The 22,648-nt window shown below is 36.0% G+C and overlaps 1 protein-coding gene across 2 annotated transcripts in view; it reads right to left on the reverse strand.

Moving 5' to 3' along the window:
- The window catches only part of LOC128091254 (dynein axonemal heavy chain 5-like), a 142,481-nt gene that overhangs the window by 81,583 nt on the left and 38,250 nt on the right, over positions 1-22,648 (reverse strand). For both annotated transcript variants that reach the window (XM_052704307.1, XM_052704308.1), the window contains 13 exons: positions 21,737-21,936; positions 21,483-21,636; positions 20,562-20,828; positions 20,195-20,323; positions 19,546-19,761; positions 17,811-17,957; positions 15,532-15,704; positions 13,379-13,557; positions 7,818-8,005; positions 6,494-6,688; positions 3,351-3,485; positions 2,171-2,360; positions 154-371 (listed from right to left, as the gene is read on the reverse strand). In XM_052704307.1, coding sequence (XP_052560267.1) covers positions 154-371; positions 2,171-2,360; positions 3,351-3,485; positions 6,494-6,688; positions 7,818-8,005; positions 13,379-13,557; positions 15,532-15,704; positions 17,811-17,957; positions 19,546-19,761; positions 20,195-20,323; positions 20,562-20,828; positions 21,483-21,636; positions 21,737-21,936 — 2,391 coding nt within the window. The remainder of the gene's footprint in view (positions 1-153; positions 372-2,170; positions 2,361-3,350; positions 3,486-6,493; positions 6,689-7,817; positions 8,006-13,378; positions 13,558-15,531; positions 15,705-17,810; positions 17,958-19,545; positions 19,762-20,194; positions 20,324-20,561; positions 20,829-21,482; positions 21,637-21,736; positions 21,937-22,648) is intronic.

Here is a 22,648-nt window from a genome sequence, read left to right on the forward strand (position 1 = left end):
ACATTCAGCTATTCAGATGCAAAACAAAACTAACACTGCATTTTCCCATTTGAATTTGTAACAGAAGATTTTTCACATAAATGACAGATAATGAGATCTTATGGAAACAACAGTAAGTACCCTTATTAACTATCACAATAGAATACCCATTACCTTCTTTGCTTTTAAAGTTTTTCTCCATAATGTAGAGAAAATGCCATCTGTCCAGTCATTTGTGGCAACATCAAGGGTACCAAACATCTGGGAAGCTGTGATTGCCTTCGGGTTCATTCTCATCTCTTTATGAGGAGCACCACAATCTGTCATTGCTTTCATCAAAATATTAATGCATTTGGTCTTTCCTGCACCAGTTGGACCTAGAGTCATCATACCTTAAAAACAATACAAACATGGTTTAAAATGAAATATCATGCTACCATTTAATGATCCTTTCCACTAGCAATCCTTGTTTTATCCAAAAGCCAATACAAAAAAGATGTTTCTCTATAAATGCCTGGCCTATTATGACAGGGAAGTCTATGTGGGTCTGCATCCTCCCTCAGGCAGTTCTGTTCCTTTCTGTAATTGGGAAACACAACTGTCTTTTGATGTTCACATGCAGTGACATTGACATGATTGGTGGTCAACAAAACCAGTAATTTCTAAATGCATTTAGTGAGTAGTTCCCAACATATACTAAACTAAGCAAAACTTTCAGAACCACAAAAACTAAAATATGCACATGCATCTATCCACAATGACTCTTCACTATAATGATACATTTTTTCTTTATTTGCACATATTGCCTCTATTCCAACCAAGGGGAATCATGTTTTACAGATTTTTCTTCACTGCATGAAATTCTATGGGGATGCTTAAATCCAAGGGTCTTTTTCCCAACATGAGCAAGACTGTGCAGTAAAAAAGCCCTGGCATCTAACTGTTAGGTCAATTGGAGCTGCATGACCAATGGAATAGCAGGCATATGTGGAAAGAGACATTTAGACAGAATGCCACAGTGGAGAAAGCACAGAGATCCCATGGATCTTGTTGCTGTGGAGCTGTTCTTCAAACAGCTTCTTCCATCAAGAAAGTATATCTAATCACAATTTAAATCATGAAAACTTTTACGGTTCCTGTGTAAGTGTTATAATTTGATGTGGAACACTGAACCCAGCAGTTTGGATGCAAATTATACATTCAACCAAGTATTAACTACTAGTTCCTTCATCTAATCCATAAATTGAAATAATCTTTTGAGGCATTAGCTCTTAGACTATATGTGAGCAAGTATTTCCTTCTATTTGTTCCATTTGCTTGAGGTTACTGTTCACTTACTATCACTCTTAAAGAATAAAAAGGATGGCTTCTTCAATATAGATTTGCTACTTTGCTACTTCATATTTTCTCCCTCACAGACTAAAATGCCTAGATTTTTAAGAGTCTTGGCAAGCATTTCAAACGGAGAATAATTTTTTCAATTATGAATGCGGAGAATAATTTTTTCAATTATGAATGGCAAACCTGTTTGTACTAGCATCTTTGGTACTCTTGTTAGGACTGGGTAAGTTTTATTCAACAGCCTCTTGTGGACTATAAACATGACAAGTATAGAAAGCCTGACATTGGGAGGAACCTGTGGAGGCCATCTTGTCCAAACTCTCTGCTCAAGCAGGTGGATTATTTCTCCTCAGACTCACTGACCAGATTTGAAAAAAAAGAGCACTTGGAATTATAGTGCATGCCTACTAGAATCTATAAAATTAAAGACACGAGTGATTATTTTTTTTGTAATCTTCTCAGTATCACTATTTCACAGTAACATTAAATGCAAGTTTCAGGACTGATCACTGAGGGCAGCTGTGGCTTTCAGAATACCAAACAAATTCAGACATCTCTGAATTGGAACAAATACTCTACATTTTAACTTGTACTACAGAAATTTCAATCATTCTGAAGGCTACCTTCTTATTTCCCATAAAAATGTAATGCTACATAGCTAAAAATACACTATGTGTGCATTGCACAGTGATAAAGACTCCTAATACTTTCCTATCCACATAAGCTTTAGAAATGACATCTGTCCAATTTCAAAATACATTTTTTGTGAAAATAATCTACGCTCTGTACAGATAATATAAAAAACTTTATTGCTTTTATGTAGCCTCAAAACCTCTTCTCTCATGCTAACCATGTCGGACTCGTTGAGTTTCATACAGCTGAATGAGTTTAAGAATCCAAGGTGGATGATGGATAAGCCCTGCTTTCTCTGCCTGTTTCTGAATGGCTGACTGTAGTTCAGGATACACAGCTTTATCCAGTGTAATTCCAGGGAATAGGTCATTAATGAGACTCATAAATAAAGGTTCATCTTCATCCACCTGTCAAGGATAAAGTAGGGAGGAAATATATTATTTATTAATTGAAATTGTTATTACAGCTGTAAACATTATTCAAGAACATGCCATTTAAAAGACAGTAGTACAAAAGTGTATATTTTCCAAAGTAAATATTACACATCTGATTTATTAAGTGAATTTCATACAATGCAATCACAAGTAGCAATTTCTAAATTAAATACTTAAGGCTCATAAAAATGTTAACATTATAATACAATTTGTATCAATATAATCACACATTTCTCAATTTGTTATACAAGCCAGAAAGATTTATTAAAATTGTATTTTCCCTCACATTTCTTATGATCTTTTTCATTCTGTAAATCACTGAAGCATGCCTATAGGTTTGACTGCATGTACCAATGAGCTAAACAGATTAACATTAGAAACAGTGTAATTGGTTCCCATCACAGGACTGGCTGCCAATGTAAATACATGGACTCTAGATATACTATAGCCTTACAATCACAGCAATATAAAGAAAGGATTAATACTTTAAATAGTGATAACAAGACAGACTACACTATACAAGAAAGTGTTAGCTGCTTCCAGTTACTTCACTCATTGCAATTTTTATAATATTCTAAAAAGACAACCAAAAATTGTTTAAATTGAAACTCGGGATTAAGAATCTTCCATGACATTATTAAAAAAGTAGCACAATGTATTTTTCCTTTCTCTCCATTGATGGGGTAGAAAGAAGAAAAAACTTAAGACAGAGTAAAAGGTCAGGTCCCCTAGAACACTGATACTTCTGATTATTTCTCCACCTAATGCTTCTGATGTGTTTTCCTCTCTTTAAGAAATAGTGCTCTCACTATAACTGTATTTGCATAAAAATAAATAATCTAGTAGAAAAAAATAAAATGTATCCAACTGCTGAAGAAAAAGAGCTTTTCCAAGTGCATAATAAATACACTTCACGAAGGCTAATAAAATACTCTTTTGGAAAAGACATCAGTGTTACAATACCAGTTTGGAGAGGTTCATGTCCCGCAGAACTCTCATCACTACAGTTTTCTCTGGCTCTTCGGGATTAGATCTTTTCACTGCTCCAAGTGTTCTTAAAACAGACAGGATATTTCTTAGTCCAAAGTCATAGTGAACCTTGAAATGATACATAAGTACAATTGGTACCACAAACACTGAAGAATTCAATATTAAGAAGGGGCTGAAAAGTATATTAACTAAAGAAATCTCAGCTATTGAACTTTTAAATACAATGAACTTCACAGTTTTTCATCTTTTAAACTGAAATTCCAGCTCTGTTGCTATCTCATCCTGAAAATATTTTCCAGTGTTGCATGTCAACGCCTGCCAAGTCTCCCTTTTGGTGGTACACTGCCACATTCATGCATCATCTGTAACAAAGCTGCTGCTTCTATCATTTTCCTAAATTCATAGTATGTCAGATGTACAAACAATAAACCACGTCTTCAGACTACTTTTCATTACCTGCACATGTAAGAACTGCTACTATCTTGATATGTGGGGTATTGGGATTGGTAACTAAAAGAGACCATCTCTTGCTGATATAAAAAGAATGTACTGAAATTATACAGGTAAAATTTATTTATACATAAGCCTATCTTATCTTATACATAATCTCAATTCATGCTCTGATATTTTCAGAGCAACTGAGGTATCTCCACATCTGACCTATGTACAATTATTTGAAATGATGGATTCACAATTGCTATCACTGACAAACTGGAACAACACACTGAGCACTACTCAAAACTTCAGCAATGAGTAGCTAACTGGTTATTACTTGTTAAGTTTGTAGGGAATATCAAGATGGTAAACAGTAACATAACTGCAATTCAAACTGTGACCAAAAGTTGGGTTCAATAGTTGAAGTCAAACCCATACTGAAGATAATCTAGAAAATAAAGATATCAGCCAAATATAAAACATGCCATATCACGAAGAAGTAAAAAATGTTTGCTTTATGAGTAGGAAGAGCAAATACGTAGCACATAGGATGAATTACAATTGAAGTCTTCGATGTGCAAAAAATTTCTGCAAAGAGGAAGGCAGAAGGAAACAACAGGAAAAGAAGCAATGTATTTAATTACATCATGGGCGATTCAAGTCAGCTTTATAGCTTTACGGAAAACTTTGTGACCATAAGGAAAATCAAACTTTGGAACAGACTGCCTGGGAAAGTGCAGTCTGTCTGTCAATTGAAAATGTTACGGAGAGTCACAAATATTTACAGCAAATTATTTAGCTAAGAAAACAGCCTCAGTGGTGCCAAGTGACAGGACAACAGGCAATAGGCACAAATGGAAATCTAAGAAATTCCTCTTCAATATCAGAAGAGTTTTTTTTCCACTGCAGTAGCAGTCAGACATTTCAACAGTTTGACCAGAGAGATTGTGCTTTCTCTTTCCTTGGAGATACTCAAAGCCCACCTGGATGAGGTGCTGAGCAATTTGGATTTATTTAAGCCTATTTTAGCATGGATACAGGACTCCTTCAAACTCAGATCTTCTTTGACTTTATAATTGTATATAATGGATTTATACATGAGCAGGACTGTCCAAAGGGCTTCTGTCAGGCACAGGCATGACAAAGTAGCACACTGCTATGGTTTTGTATAAAGCTATGCTTCTTGGCTTCTACTGCAGATTACAGAATCATGATGCATGAAGTAAACTGCCAGGACCAAAGATCAATGTAGCAGGCTTCTCTGGTCATTACTGAAGAAATGTTAGAGGGTCCTGATGAAATTATAAATTCACACAGGAGATTGTTTTCCACAGATATACTAGCTGCGCAAATAAGAACTACGTAATTTAAGTTATTAAGTGCGATGAAAGGGTAACATTCATCGTGTCGTGGCTGCATCTCAGAGCTGTGCCTGTGTGCACAACCAGTACACTTGGTAATTATATCCATTAATTAATAGTAAGGAACTCCCTTGCTAGCATCAATATAGATGAGACAAAGGACTGACCAAAGACAGGGCAATTGAACTAATATAAGACAACAAACCATTTGACTAATTGTTAAGGAAGTTTTCCACGTAAGCATTTCAATCAGTTTCAGACTCCTTCAGGCAGTTCCCTCCCCGATAACTACTAAGTATATGAACATGGACAGGATTGAAGGAGTAAGATGGACAGCAAACAAATCAACTAACACAAATAGATGCTACAACACCCTACAGAAATAGGGTAATTCGGATTGCCTAAAAACTAATTTGAAGGTTAAATGGAATCACCTTGGGCAATTTACAAAGACAGTAGTGAATATATGATCCTTCAGAAGACAGCCTACAACATACAGCTGGTGAGCCAAACTCTCTCAGAAAAAATGAAAACAGAGAGAAATGAAAATGAGAATCTAGTTTGGCTGGCAATATATATTGACACAGTGAAATCACCAAGGGATGGAAAAAAGAATAAGAAAATCCAAATCTATACTTTGTTATTTTACCTCTCAAATAATGTGGACAACATAATGCTTTACCATCTCATTCTGGTGTAGTTGAAGATTTCTACATAGAAGCCAACAAAATCTTTAATAAATATGTGGTGTAGATGTGGACTAATATAATGGAGAACACAGTCGGTATGTCCAGGTACATTAGGATTCAAGAGGAGCAGACTTCTCATTTGAGCTGCAATTTACCTACTATTCGTATCATTTCTCTTTGAGACCCTCTAGTGGACAGTCAGCACTCAGCATTCAAAAGATAAAAACTCGTCCTGCTCTTAAATGCAGCTTTGTTCTTTGTTTCTACCAGGCAGTTTTCAGTTATTTAAAATTCACACACTGTCTCTCCAATACATCTAGTCTTTGTAAGTGAGAAGAGTGAAAAAACTGTCCTTTACAAAGCTCTTTACAGCTCTGCACACTATTCATCCTATCTTTATCATTATCCGCAATCTGTTTAAAATCACAAACTAAACTTCCTTTACTATACAACCTAGTTTAAAAACTAAAAATAACACAATAATTTCAAATTCTGATGCTGGAACTTGAAACTGAAAACCTTAAGAAATGACTACAGTTCTGAGAGTCAAAATAATTATATATTCCATGAAAGTATATTCTCCACATTCCCTTCCAGTGACAGCTTAGAGTTGGACAAATATTTATTTTACCTGTTTAGATAACTGCTCTTCACAGAGCTTGTAGAGTGTATAAAATTTTCGACTAAGGATTTGGTTGTCTCGGAAACCAGCACTTGCCAGCTTGACTCGCATAATAATGCTACGGTCAGGCACCATCATAGCAACTGTACGAAACTGAATCTTCAGATTTTCTGGAAGCTCCTGTCGTCCTGCATAGCCAGGGTTCTGAGAAATGAAAAATATAAAATAAAATCTTACTTGATGACAGCAGGATAGGAAGGTTTAGCTTTTTTCATAATTATTTTGCAAACACAGGTGCACATGCCAGATCACACCAGATAAATGAAGCATGTTACAATTACACATTACTACTAAACTGTCCAAATATTGCAGTTCATGAAGTACATGGTATCACATATGGCATTTTGAGACATATAAGACACACAGATCAAAACAGGCAACCACTTACACATTATATTAGAACTGTTTTAAACAATTAGCTCCTCAGGGTCTTGATAGCATTGCAGTGCTGAAGGTTACTGTCTTAACTTAAACTGACCCATCTGACCTTTCACTAAAGAAGTCTCTATGACTACCACATGGGTCAGCTCTGAGAACAGTAGTCTCTGGCTATGCAGTAATAACTTCTTAAATTCTTCCAGCAGTTTTCAAACATTTTCTCTGGACTTGGTATGTCACAAGTTAATTTGTCTTTTTTTTTTTTTTTCCTCAAATTAGAAGGACAACATTAACACCGTTTCAAAGATAGAAAGCCTGAGAATAATGGAAAATGTTTTAATTTCAAATTGTGCGTATGTAGCCTAAGCTAAGGAGTATAAAGAAGCGTTTATGGCATTCTTACACTTTCCTGTTTCTTTGCCTCCTGCACTGACAGAAACAATCCAGTCCACAGGCACCAAAGATAAATCTCTGGGAGGTCAGTGCATCACAGTGAAGGTGACTTCCTTCATGCTGTCATGGAGAAGGATTGGAGTTAAAAGCCCTTCAGAGGTGGTGAAATACTGCCTGAAACATCTAGAGTAGTCCTTCCAATAGCCTATTACTTCTGTTCTATTTTGATAGACTTAAACTAAAAACATTAGATGGCTGGATTTAATCTCAAACTGTCAAATATTGAACTAAAAAAGCCCTTAAGATATGGAGTTATGACTGCATAAATTAGGTCCTAAGAACCAGTTAAAAATATGGGCAAGCAAAAATATCATTATTTGAGAAAATTATTATTTAAACTCACTGGAAGAGAGTTCCAGTGATTTTATCAGGGATATTTTTATGCACAATGATATGGGAAAGATTTTCCACACTAACATCTTTTACATACATACATACATACCATAGTCAGAAATATGCCAAATTCTCTGTCCATGTCAACAACATCACCATCAGTGAAAATGAACTGAGGTTTCTTATTTTTCTTACATTGAAGTACAATATATATCTGCTGAGCAGCTACTGATAAAACTGGAAGTTCAATGCGGTTAAATTCATCAAAGCAACCCCATGCACCAGACTGGGCTAAACCTAAGTCAGAGAAAACAAGGAAAATATTTGATTAAACACAGTGTATCAGATCAAGTCAGAAGAATTTACATGTAAAATATATTCCATATAACATAATGCAACACAAGAAAAACAAATAATATTAACACAGAAGAAAAAGATGAATAAAAACTCAAAATAAATTAGGCTGTAATGAAGATAAATGATAATGATAAAGTTATGTAATCCACTGAAATTAATTCCACAGCCACTCCACAACACAAAAGTTAGTGAGCCTATGCAGGAATTTTCACTGCAATTGTCTTTCTCAAAACCCACAACTGATCAGTGTTTCTTTCTTACCACATGGTTGCAGGAAGGTCTTAGATGAACACCTTAACTAGTGCTAGAAATGTGTTGCATAACTATTATGAACAGATATGAAAAGAAGAAAAAAAAAAAGACTGGTTTTGCTACTGTGTTTATTAAACAGTAATACCTACTCTTTGGGATGCAACAAGGAAAAGACCTAAATCTGGACATTCTCTAGCAGAGACTCTGTTCCATATCATAACATCTCCTATACTTACTATCTGTATATCAAATGCTTTTTGAAATTGCTTTCTCTAAAGGATGACAAGTTCAGTTTTAGACAAGCGATTTTCCTCAGGGAAGGAAAAAGACACTGTAATGCCATCTACTGTATGGTGTTGGGAAATCTGACTATCAGCAATACCAGTATTCAATAGCTTTGAGTTAATTCAGTTCTGGTAAAACTATTTTATTCTGGCAGTGTTTAAAAAAATAATAATTGTAAAAATAAAAATAAAAATAGAAAGAAAGAACAAAAACATACATACACACCCCACAAACACCCAAGCAAAAAGCACAGCAAGCAAACTGTCTGCTGTAAAACAGCTTACAGAATTCAATTTTGTTTTGATCTATCATAACTTCTGTCCACTCAGAGAATATAATATGCTAATCAAATACGGAAAAGGGATAAAAGTAGAATACAAAAACCAAGACCAGAGACATTACTGCTTAAGTTTAAGAATAAAATCAGTACAGATATCCTGGTCCTCGAAGTGGGTCTAAGAAATAGCACAGGGTATTTTCTGAACTCTGAGGGAGACTTAAAAATGTATCTCTGCCATGCAGTGTTGCTTTCCTTTCCATCTCAGTGGCACTCTGGCCAGTCACAGCTGGGTGGCCCAACCTCAGGATGCTACAACATAGCTATGTTGCTTAGCACATGAACTAAGAACCCACACTCAAAAACTGCAGCCTGCTACAACCACCCCTGTTCTGACAGGTGACCCAGCAAGCCAGGTGACCATATCCTACGTGCTGTCTCATACATCACTCCATCTGCCTAAACATAGGGCAATAGTGCAGTAACTAATCATGACAAAGCAACTATAAATTCTATTTTGCACTGAAATGGCATTCTTTTTAAGAGTGCAGAGCACACAGGAGTGATAAAATTTAAAGCAAATTCCACTAAAACAGAATCCTGGCTAGCCAAAGCACAGGCCATGCGGAGCTCCATATGAATGTACGCACCTTCTGAATCAAGATAAAGATCAAATCCTACATTAAATATTGCATTAACCATCAAATCACAGAAAGGCACCTCAGGTAAGATAGGAGTTTTTTGACTCTCTAAAAACAGAATCTAAACAAACATGATTTTTATATTCATTCAGTCAACTACAGAAAGGTTTCCTAAAGTATATTCAGACACTTTTCTGCAGTAGTGATAAAGTATGTCTGATTTGCAGTTCCTGGGCAATTTTAATATTGAACTTGATACAATATAAAACTTGAAAACTGCTCTTTGCTCTTCCATAGAACGATACATTACTCTGTTCCAGCTCAAATGACCAGTTTATCAGAACCTATGTTATGTTTCACATTTAAAAAACAAAGGTATCAAAGGTAGAAGTCCAGGCCCCGGACATTTCAGCTAGACTATCTGGTTGTGAATAGATAAAGAGAGACAGGAACACAGAGAAACAGGGAAACAAAACCTCATTTCTGAGTCAACCAGGTGATGGCATATAAAGGTTATCATAGACATTTTTGAGAATTCTGAGGAAGTTCTCAGTGTGTACTCTTTAAAGTGCAATATATTTCATAAGAACAGTTTTGTTAGCCTGCGTGAAAGAACTTTTACAAACATGCATTAAAGAATCTTTTACAAAACTGACCTTTCTCCTCCTATTAACCAAAAAATAGCTCATTTCCTTCCCAGAGATAACATATCTATCCTTCAAGAAATACTAGATATGTTAAAGACATTTCAAGCCAAAAATTGTGATTCCAAGCCAGGCCCTTCCAAGCTGCAACCATAAGCCTAAATTAGCTGGTGGCCTTCAGAAATGATTTCAAAAATCATAGAAACACCTAGGTTGGAAAAGATCTTTGGGATCACCAAGTCCAACCATCCCCCTGACCTACCAAGACCTACCACTATAGCAAACAGACCAAATGTCTCTTCTTGCCTTGTCTTCACATCTCTTAAATAACTAACAGGGATGATGACTCCACCACTTCCCTGGGCAGCCTATTCCAATACTTGAGCACATACTCTATGTAGAAATTCTTCCTGATATCCAATCTGAACATCTTCTGGCACAACCTGAGATCACTTCCTTACAATTTATCGCTGATCACCTGAGAAAAGTGATTGATTCCTTGCTTGCTGCACCTCCCTTCCAGTAGCTGTAGAGAGCTATAAGGTCTTCACTCAGCCTTCTCTTTCCAAGACTAAACAATCCCCTCAGTTACTCCTCATAAGCCTAGTCCCTGGATGTGGCTCTGAGCAGCCTGGTTTGGTGGTTGGCAACTCTGCACATAGCAGGGGGGTTGAAACTAGATGGTCTATAAAGTCCTTTTCAACCCAGGCCATTTGATGATATGATACGATTCTATGATACTCACAGGCATCATGGTCACCTGACCACCAATTTGTTGATCTCTTGTAACTCATATTTAACATTAGCATGCCATTAAATGAGCCATCCAGATTAACAAGGACACCTTATACAACATTACTTAGCTTAACAGTATTATATGGAAAATTATCAGGCCACAGAGAAACAGCAGATGAGGGAATTTGAGCCCTAAAACTGCTCATTTTCTTACACATAGAAATTGTGCCCAATTTTACTAAAAGATGACAATGAAAAGATATGGTTGTCACTATTGCCTCAAAGGAACTGGGAGAGGACAAGTGGCCAAACTGCTTAGGTTAAGAAGGCAGAAACAACAGTATGACACAGAGGTTAGACTGCTGAGTGTAGAGAGATCAGTAACAGCTTAATCAAAAGGAATTGGGAAAAAATATGGAAGTGTAAGAAGATAAACTCTCACAAAAGGAGCAGAGAGGAAAAAGACAACAGCTCAGTGATATCAAAGCTAAACTCACTTCAAGAAGAACCAAACTAACATTCCTTCTCCTGACTGATGGTTGCAGTTAGCACGGACTCAGTAAACGACTGTGCTTGAGGCTACTAATACATTTATCCTCAACCAGAAAGCAAGCTGGTCCCAGTCTACTTCTGTTTATTTTCAACAAGCAAGATAATTTGGGTAAACTAAAAGCTGTGTGTGATCCTATTTGCAAGTTCTCACATATACAGTAAAAGTTATCCAGCTAAAAGTTGGCTCAAGGATCTGGAAGTTACAAGAAAAAATTGTGACCTTGACTGAAAGTATTTATATGTGCAGATAGTTCAATCTCTAGCTTAGAAATCTTCATGCATTTGTTTGGCACTACATAAATGAGCAGTTTTCCACAGCTCCTGATCAGTAGGTGACTGTTTTTTATCTTCATATGTGACGGTCTGACCTTGGTTAAATACGTAGAATATACTTTGGATAAGCACTATTATAAAGTAATGTACTCAACACGAAAGTCATCAGCTTCTAGGGATCTTTTAACCACATCTCTGTGTGACAATGAGATACTGTCTTCCGCTCTCCATAGGACCAGTTTCAACCCTCTTCAAGGCAATGAATGCCTTTCTACACCTTGAAAGAGGCTAAGATATACCAGCATCTTTGATCTCTTTTGTCCCAGCTCATGGTTCACAGGAATAGAGGATGGAGGCTGGCTGAGGCAGACAAAGCAAGAATAATTCTTTCTTATCTACATTCACATTCTTGTAAACATTGCTAATGTTTTTGAATGTTCACTTATTGAGAAAGACACTCTGCAGAACACAGATAGACACAAAATTCAGAGCCGTGATCAGAGGAACTTGGCAAATAGATCAATATTTTTCCTTCTTTCTCTGTTCTACCTATTTCCATTTTCCTTTCTGATACTGTCATTAAAGAAAATCAGCAAGTTAATGAGGCTTAAAAAATGTCTGTAAAGCATCAAAAGGGTTAGGAGGAAAAACAATGAAGCCCGGTGAAGCGAAAACAAGTACTACTTTTACCTCAGTTCTTAAATATGCACTACTGGTCATCTTGATTTAACTTAGCCTTATGCAAACCTAGTAAGACCACAGGGAAGACAGAAAAATGGAAAATATTTTCACAACTAAATGCAAAATCATCTTAACCCAATAGTTGACGTGTTTTTTATCCCCATTAGAAAAGCTTAACTGGATACTCTTAATCTTTTAACAAAGAAAATTAAAGAAAATGTTACTTCAATTAACATTTTGGCCAGCATTTCTGGCTTAACTAAAGATCGAAATGATCTCCAGGTTATACTGTAACCTTCAGGAGATGTCACAATAGTGAAAATTATTTTATGATACCTTCTGTTTTTTATTTAACTGTCCACCACTTACAGAGAATGATGGTTCTGGGGTCCATATAGTCCACTGCAACCACGTACAATAAAACAGACATAAAGAAATTCACAAACATTGGATCATTTAATACAATTTTTTGCAAATTTGATTTGCAAAACTGACTTCCAAGATCTGTTTAATATGAAAACATCACATTGGCTGCTATCTCATTTTCCTAGTTTCAAAAAATTTCTTGAGTTTGAAATAAAACAGTACAATACTTTGTGCTGGTCTGCCTACTTTGTACAACGTCACTGAGCTGTAGATTTGTTCTTTTGTTTGACCTGAACTGGGAAAGAGAGGGCTGAATACTCTCCCCTTAGGGTAGTTGGAATTGTCAACAGTTTATGGGCTGGTTCGGCCCAGTTCTGTGAGTAGTGGGAAGGAGGGATTTCATGAATCCACACCTCCAGAAAAGGGAAACAGGGGACCAGGCAAAAAAAAAAGTAGAAGAAGAATCGATCAAACACCAAAAGAAGTGTATATGCACCTAGAAATAACAGGAAACAGAGAAGGAAATATTTGACTAATCACTTCTAAGTCACTAGTGAGGAGACAGAAACACAAGATTTTAAAGTGAACAGGTCAGATTATTTCTTACCTTTATAGATACGACCCAATCCTCTGTAGTCCATTTGGTCTGAACAATTGAAAACAACAACATACTTTCCCAGGCATTTGCCCATATCTTTAGTTGTCTCTGTTTTCCCTGTTCCTGCTGGTCCTGCAGGTGCACCACCCATACTCATGCCTAGGGCCTGTGCCAGAGTGATATAACATCTAAAAAAGAATAAAGACTTCTATAAATCTTTTTCTACTCTTAATCACTTGAAGTCCATTAATGTAACCACAACACTTGTATTATGTAGGGCTGAGGAAAGGGGGAAAGAGGGCATAAATGAGTGTGCTTCTCTGTGGTAAATCCTGGGTTGACATCTCCAGGCTTAGATCACAGCCTCCTCAAATAGTATGGAGACTACTAAATGGGGAAGTATGACTGCTGTTCTAAAACCTAAAATCCCTAAAATCTAAAATCTAGCCCTAAAATCCCAGTAAGCCTATGTCCAACAATGTTAGCACTGTGATACACAATAGCTTTATGATAAATCTGGGAAGAGAAAATGGGTACCATAAAACAAACAAATGGTACCAGTATCATTTCCTATAAAATAATACAGTACTCATTCTAACATAATAGCAGTAATAAAGCTTTATTGCCTCATAAGCCAGTAAACAGTTAACAGACGTTCAGTTAACTGAAAAAAAAATATAATTCCTAACTGTTCTGCTACTGAAACTGGTAAGCCCATGAATAGCACAAATCTTGAGAAAGAGCACTTGCTTTTCGTTTTTGTAATTGCCATGGTATGGTCTGCATATGATATGATGTTTAGGAGCACTCAATTTCAGTCCTATTAACATACTGCAAGATAGCAAATGTATATTTATCATGTGATTCAGGAATGTTTCTGAACATAAGATCATTAGCCAAACAGCACTTGATTCCAAGGTGACTAGTGCAAAGCTTAAATGTTACTACCTGAAAATTATCATAAACCCATGTAAGCCCATATGGTGGTATTAAAGTGGAAAAATTCTCTAAGGGGAATAAATCCTGTTTTCACACAACATGTAAAGTTTCCCATGCCAACACTAGAAAATATCCCTGCTTCAAATACTCTTTCAGTGTATGGCAGTAGATAGCTACCAATCTCTGCAGCTTCGCTTGGATCTTGCAGGTAACCCCAGACTACTCTGGGATTTAGTTGTTATAGCTTAAGCTCACTTAAAAGACTCATTCTCTCCAGAAATCAAGTGAATTTTTAGTGTATGTATACAGAATTTGGCAGATGTGTGTTATATTTTAAAAGCCTGGTATCCAAGTAAACGATTTTAGCTCTCTAAGCAGCCCACTGGATAAAATTTTGTTTCAAAAATTGGCAAAAATCCAAAATATCACTTGTAAATAAAGTCTTGTAGTACAGAGCACAAAGGCAATTCTGCGTCAATTTAGCAGTATGCAGCTATTCTTCACATAACAACAACTAAGCACACATTGTATTTTGACACTCCTATCTACACTTAAAAGAACAAGCTTTGGCATCACAAATACAACTGCTTCTTGTCTTGGTGAAGCACTACCAAATACTTCAGAAAAATATGTACATGATGGAGTTTGTACCATACTGTATAATTCTCCAGTAATAAGAATTTCTCCTTAACTTTTATTTAATAGTGTTGGTTTTTTTTTTCTTGTTTTGTTTTGTTTTGTTTTGTTTCCCTGTGTTTGCAGTTTTGCCATTCTCAGTTTCTTGCTTTAAATTTATATCTGTACTGGCTGTTTGATGCAATTTCCTGAGTTACTGATTTTTTCCCTAGAGAAACTTCAAATTATTTGCCATAATCCCAAATTCACATTCAACTATTAATTGACTGAAAGCAGCAACATACTGCAGATCCACTCTCCTTAAGTGATCGCTATTACGTTCTGCTATATTCACCTTGAACACAGGTAAGTTTTCAATACCTACCTTAGCATAGATAGTCTAAGCAAACACTCAAAAGAAAAGTCAGGATCTCTCTATGGGGTGCCTGCTTTCCCTAACTAAATTATATATGAGCACTGGCCTCTGCTGTTCACCATCAATACTGCAGCGCTGCATTGCAAATCAGATTAAGAGATCCAACTCACAAGAAAGTTAAAGGAAACAAGTAAGGCTCCAAGTACCAGACATCTAATCTTTTTATAATAACCTGTCAGTTAAAGGAGTTATAACGAGTCTGTCTGTACATCCTAAGTATTCATTGCAATAGGTGAATTCTACATCCGTGATTTGGATAACACATTTATCCAAGTCTTCAAGAAAATAAAACCGAGATTGCTTTTGCCATTCAAAATCAGATGGAGATTTGATGTTCATACGGACCTACGATGCAAGAGAAATAACATTAATGTAGAAGTCAAACAATATAATAAATCCATCTTAAATTCTGTTCTCCATACAGAAGAAACATATGCTAACCATAAATTCAAGAGGTGAAAAAAATGAGTGTTAGGCAGGATTCAAGACACACATTGTTCTTTTCAAACCCCTTTATAACTTAGTTTGATTGTTTCTAATCCACTTTGACTTTCCTTTGAATTGTGTTTAGAAATTATTAATTGTGTCTTAAAAAGACATCAAAGAAAAATAACAGAAAAATTAAAAAAACTGTTTAGTAATAGTGGTTATACTGCATGGTGCCATTACTCATAAAATTTTAGATGTTGGACAAAGAAGGAATGCGCTGTATACACGTCTGTGCACTAGTTTAGTATTTTTTCAGTACAAAGTGTTCAGAGCTGTAGCAAATTAATAGATGTTGTTTCATTATGTGAGGCCCCATCTGGAGTACAGCATCCAGGCCTGGGGACCCCAATACAAGAAAGATATGCAGCCATTGGGGGGGGGGTCACAAAAAGGGCCATGAAGATGATCAGAGGGCTGAAGCACCTCCCCTACAAAGACAGGCTGAGCTTGTTTAACTTGGAGAAGAAAAGGCTCTGAGGAGACCTCATTTTGGCCTTCCAGTATGTGAAGGGAGCATATCAACATGAGGAGGAACAGCAGTTTACATGGGTGGATAGTGATAGGACAAGGGGGAATGGTCTTAAACTGAGACAGGGGAGGTTTAGGTTAGCTATTAGGAGGAAGTTTTTCACACAGAGGGTGGTGACACACTGGAACAGGTTGCCCAAGGAGGCTGTGGATGCCCCATCCCTGGAGGCATTCAAGGCCAGGCTGGATGTGGCTCTGGGCAGCCTGGTCTGGTGGTTGGCAACCCTGCACATAGCAGGGGGTTGAAACTAGATGATCATTTTCATGGTCCTTTTCAACCCAGGCTATTCTATGATGCTATAATTATTTTTGATACATGATCTCAAACCACTAGCCCCCAGAGGAATACGTGGTCCTGGTTGTTGGGAACAGCAGACAGACTTTAAGATAAAGTTTCTGAATTTTCAACCACTTTGCCTGCTTTGTCTCAATCACACACACACAGACAAAAAAAAAATTGCTTAGCAGGAAATAGAATTTTTTTATATGGGGGGATGAATCAATCCATTCCCCAGTTTTGGACTTGTCCCTGATTTTTTCTATTTCATACACACAGGCCCTTGAAAACTATCCCATTTTCTGTTATTTAAATTCGTAATTTCATCACAATATGGCATTAAATTAATTAATAATGAAATGCTGAATTAAGAAAATAATGATGAAAATGCATCAAAATTATGATGAGAGAAAAAACTCCACACTTAACTTAGAAGTTGGCAGTTTTCTTTTTAACTTTTTTTTTTTTTTTTTTTAATCATTTTCTCTCTTTACACATGCATTTCTTATTTTTCTGTATAATATATGTGAATAAATCTCACAATGCTATATGGAATTACAGACCTTTGCAACATGCAAACTTTTCAAAAGTTATTTTACTCCCATTTTTATGACTTTAGTTTCATATTTTCAGAAAACTTATCTAAAGGAATCCTCATGCAATTCAGTTATAAAACAAAACAAAACAAAAAAACATTAAAATATCTGTTCTGGGTATTGTTGCTATCTTTTTCAAGCATGCAGAACCTCACTGCTTTAATCTTTAATAACTGTTACCTTAGATCAACACAGAGCTCAGGTTGGAATTTACATGATTGATTGCAGTGCTAAGGGCATGCTTTTTCTTCTTACATTTCATTTAAATAATTTATTAAATTTTCAATTTAAGAGAATATCTTAATTTAGAAATATTAATCCCCTCAATGAATCTGTGCATGAGAATCAATAACCACTTAAAAATCTGAAAAGCACAGTCTTAATCCATGAATTTATCTATTTACACTTCATCCTTATCTTCGCGTGACATCTCTATGAAATGAAAATAGAATAGAATACATCACTAATGTCAGAGCTACTCAGAAAGAACACATTGCAAGATTTGTTTGTATGTGCAAAAGCTTGTACACAGAAAGTCCCTTAAGGGTTTCAGAAACTCACCAAATCATCAAAGATATCCTTCTGGTGTACATGAATAGTAATTAAAGTTTCATACTTTGTGCGCTCCATTCTTGTTAGATTGTGTGTAGTCATGTCAATCAAATCATTTAGAAGTTCCAAAAACTTCTGACTTGTTGCGTGCATTACCTTACACAGCAAGAACACTCACATTAACATAAACACAATTTGCTTTCCCAGTGTTTAGAAAAAAAACATCTGCAAACACCTTAGCCCCATGAAATGTCTGTTTTGCTTTGTATTTATTAGGTTTGGAATCCTAATTCTGGATATGTGAGCTGCCCTCCAAACCTACAGTCATAGCCCAACGAAGTGCAATAAGGTGCCTCTGGGTGAACATGTCACATACAATTTGATTCCTAGATTGGATATATCTTCAGCTGATTGCATCCCTGTATATTTTCAGAACCATCAACCTTTTGTTTTGGGTATTGCACATCCACCCAAACAGTATTTTCAGAGGTGAACAGGAACCTAGAGATCTATCCCATCTTCTAACCAGAGAAGATAAAAAATGCACTGTAATCTTCAATGCTAATGCTGAAATAATAATTTCTTATGTGGCATCAGATTCTGTTACAAAATATAAAAAATAAAAAATGACTACATAACAGTGGCTTAGGTAAACAGCATCAGCTCCTGTCAGTGACTTTCCTGGTACACAAAAGAATCACAAAGTGCTAAGGTGTCAGAAAGAGCAGCTCACATACATTCCTGTTATAAATATGTGAGAGAAGGATCACACTAGTTTCCTGTGAATATATTCAAACCCTAAAACTCTCCCTGTTTTCTGAGAATAAGCTGCTAAAACCACCTCAAAACTAATGGAGCTAAACAATCTCCCTGCCCTCCAAATGCACATAGAGAGATTGTCCCTGACCACAAATACTGTTTTCCAGGAAATGAAAAAGAATCTGAGTCTAGTTAGTATATGAACTGGAGTGGACTAAAAGCAGGTCTGTGCCCTTTTTAAATTTCATACAAGAAAAGGCAGCACTAAATGGTCGTTTCCACAGTCTAGAGACTTTGTCCTAATTAACTATAAAAGTACAGCATAGCACCTTTCTCCTCACTTTTCCTTTACTTCAGGATGGTACTTCTAATTCTCAGATCCACTTCATAGTATATTCCTGATTAAGAGTAATTTCCAACTTTCTTGTTCATATTCCTTCTTTCCCACTTTATAGATTCAGTGTTATTAAATTAATAACCCTTGGTGTTAATAGTAGCTTCTCTGAGCAATTGAGATTAAATCAGCAGCTCTTAAAACAGCTTCCATTCCTTCCTTTCCCTGTAAAAAAAAAAAGGCTCACAAACTGAAAATCCTAAGTCGCTTTACACTGGACAGAAGCTGATGAAGTACAATTATTTCCCCAAATATGGGGAGCTCTTATTTCTTTCCAAATCTGTTCTGGGGAAAGCAACAACACGAGATTCACCGTATTCCCAAACAATCGCTTCTCAGTCTGACTGTGCTGACAGAACAGTAGAAAATCACAAAATTAGAAACAATTTTAAGGCTTATACTGGTCAATCTGCGAGGAGGTGTGACCTTGTTACACATTTTATCATTTGCTTTCTCATTAGCTTATTTGTTATTCTGGTTACTTAATCAGTATTTTGTGCTTTTTGCTGTAAATTACTTGTAACTTTTCACAATATGTACTGATCCAAATAACAATCTCTAATTAATCCCCAGAGATTCATTAAATACTACCTTTTTGTCTGTTTTGGTACAGTTCAATGCATTCTCTGCATCTCTGGTCCACATCATTTGAATTCCCAGAAGTCCTATTTGTGCAGGAAACATTGCCTGAAAGTCATACAGCTTAAATCCTGAGTCGCTAATGGCCACTGATGCCTCTCTAATGATAGTGTGGATTGTTTTCCGAATCCCATTCAGCAGCTGACCCAACCAGATTTCCACGTTGCCCTGAAATAATAAACAAGAAACTATTTTTAAAGAATTTCTTTATGAATAATTTACAAGGAAGAAAAGACCTGTGTGACTTCTTTTCCCCACCCCCAGTCCTTCAAACTCCCATTTCCCTCTTTGTCATTCTCTTTGTTATTTTTTGTTATTCTCTAATCTAAAAGATTCCTCTTTCCCTGCTCCACTGCCTTTCTGCATGCTCTTATGCATGATGGATTTGGTACTTCATATCAGTGTTGCTGAAAAAACAGCTGAAGTAATTGTTACAGAATGACACAACTGTCCTGTCCTTTTTGGCCTTGATCACACTGTTCACTTTGGAAGGTTTTCATTCAGCTAGACAAATAGTAACATGATGCAACACTGTTTGTCATTACAACATAAATCTATTCTAAATCAAGTCATGAAAAAGTGCAAAATATACTGCCATTACCTGAGCTACAACTGGTTCAATAATATTGACCCGTTCTCCTTCTTGAGATTCAAACAATAAAATCTGGTCATAGTTTTTTTCATGAAATTCAACCCGGTTAACGTTGTCAAACAAACTTAATAAATGTGCCTGCAATAGAACCAGAAAATAAAGAGCTTCACAAACTGATCCGATATGGCATTCTTATTCTGCCTTTAAGTTATGTATTAGAAGGTTTTCCAGATTTTCCACAGGTAAAAAAAAATAAAATAAAATAAAATAAAATAAAAAAATCACTTGACTAAATAACAAAAGTCAGCACTAAAATAACAAAAGTCACCACTTACTAATATTGACCATAAGAGTATTACTGCTTTATTACTTGTACCTGAATAGTGTGGGAATCAGATGCTTGACCAAGGATTTCCAGAAGAGCAGGATCAGACACAAAAAAAAATCTTGGGAATTTTAACCGCTTTTTCTCCAAGTAACCGGTCAGTGATTTCTGACAGATTTCCAATTGCTCCAGCAAATGTGTCAGTAGCTGTGCCAAAGTCTCATCTCCAACACAGCATTGTATTATGTTTGATGTTTCATGAGCTTTCTGCATAATTTTCTGCCATGATTTATCAATGTTCTGAAATCTTCTGGCTTCCTGAAGAAAAAAAAAAAAAAAAGAAACAAAAAAACCCCCCGTGTTTTATCTCTCCTTCATATCTGTCAATTTTTAACATTTAAAGAATTTCTCTTCTGGAAGAAAGTCAGAGCACTTCCTAAATCTTTCTCATCTACCATCATGGAAATTCTTAGCAGTCTTTTGAAGAGACTGCAATAGTTCAGAGAGATACATACAGCTGCCCAAGTCTCACAGGATCTCTTTGCGGGACTTAGGAACTGAGTCCTAGATACACAGAATTCATACAGAAGAGCTGCCATTGCTTTATCGTGTAACTTAGAGCCTACAAGCATCTGCAAATACAGAGAAAGTCACATTTACATATATGAAAGACACGATAAATTAGTTTTGCGTTAAGTAGTACTGAATCCTGCACTATCTAACATATGATTCACTAATATTGCAGGTTGACAAGGACAGCTGAATCTAAATAATAAACAGTTATGTTCCTGTAGGTATCGCTAAGTTCTATGCAGTTCAACCAGACAGACCTCAGTCTGGCACAATTTTTACTAGCTTGTCTGTGAAAAACTCACTTTATTATCAAACACATTTGTAAGTGAACTGTGATGTGGTTAACCCTCTTCTTACAATATACTGTCTTTCATGTATAGTTATCATAAATCAGCATACCTGAGGTAGTTGTTTTGCAATGTCTCCACCAACAAACACAGCTTCAAGGTAAATCCAGAGGTTTTGTACAGCAATCCAGTTTTCAATTATTTCTGCTGTATTGCCTAACTTCTGGACCCAGTGTTGTATAGTGGACTTAAATGGTGTGTTATATCTGTACAAACAAGAGATTTTTTTAAAAAAAGTCAAATATAGTTGTTTACTTTTGGTTTTCATTAGATTTAAACCATACGTGTATACATTAACTTTTGTACCTGTTGCTCATGAGTGACCCCAATATCATGAGGCTGTCTTCCACCAAAGCTATTTTCTCTAATGTATCTGATCCTTTCAGAAGGAGTTCTCCTCGTGTTTTGAATTGGCCAAAACTGAAAGCATGGGTACTCCATTCACTGATGACATGCTTCAATTTTGCTTCAATATCCTTTTCTTTAACAGCACTGATGCAGATATCCTATGTAAGATCAAAATAGTAAATAAAGAATACTACAATATACACCTGTAAAAGCAATTAAAATTTATTAGATAGATCCTGACTTCAGTGTGAGCTTTAGCTAATGAAAATATATGTACGAAAACCCCAAAATAATTAAGTTACAATAATTAAGTTACAGTGGTTTATATTATAGAATTATTGGCAATTGAAATATTGTATGGGCTGTGCTCTATCATCATTGACATTCAGTCACCTTATACTTCTGAAGATTCAATCAGTAAACCTGGATGCAGAATTTGCCTCTCTGAACAAAATAAAATTTGGAGTCCAATGTATCTACTGAGGGTGTTAGGGAAAATAAACATTATCAATCAAAACCAGGAAACAGCCCAAGAGCAGAACGTGTGGGCAACTTGAATGTGTACTACTTCTTGTACTACTTCTTGAAGACAGCGAGGACAAGAATGCCATAAAATTGAAGAAAACAAAACAAAACAAAACAAAACAAAAGAAGAAGCTACTTAGATTGAAGTACCCCAGATTCAGGTTCAGTAATGTACTGACTGCCATTACAGGTTTAAAATCTTCCTTTGGATGTAAGGCTGCCACTCTGATCCTTTTAAAAGGCTTAAATTCTTGCTTGGATATTGGGTTTGATTTCATGTTTTTGTCTTAGAATTGGAACGAGATAAATCAGGTCACTACTACAGAAGGTTTGGAAAACAGCTTC

Source organism: Tympanuchus pallidicinctus, unplaced genomic scaffold, assembly GCF_026119805.1.
Source record: "Tympanuchus pallidicinctus isolate F22 unplaced genomic scaffold, pur_lepc_1.0 scaffold5, whole genome shotgun sequence".
Lineage (NCBI taxonomy): Eukaryota > Metazoa > Chordata > Aves > Galliformes > Phasianidae > Tympanuchus > Tympanuchus pallidicinctus.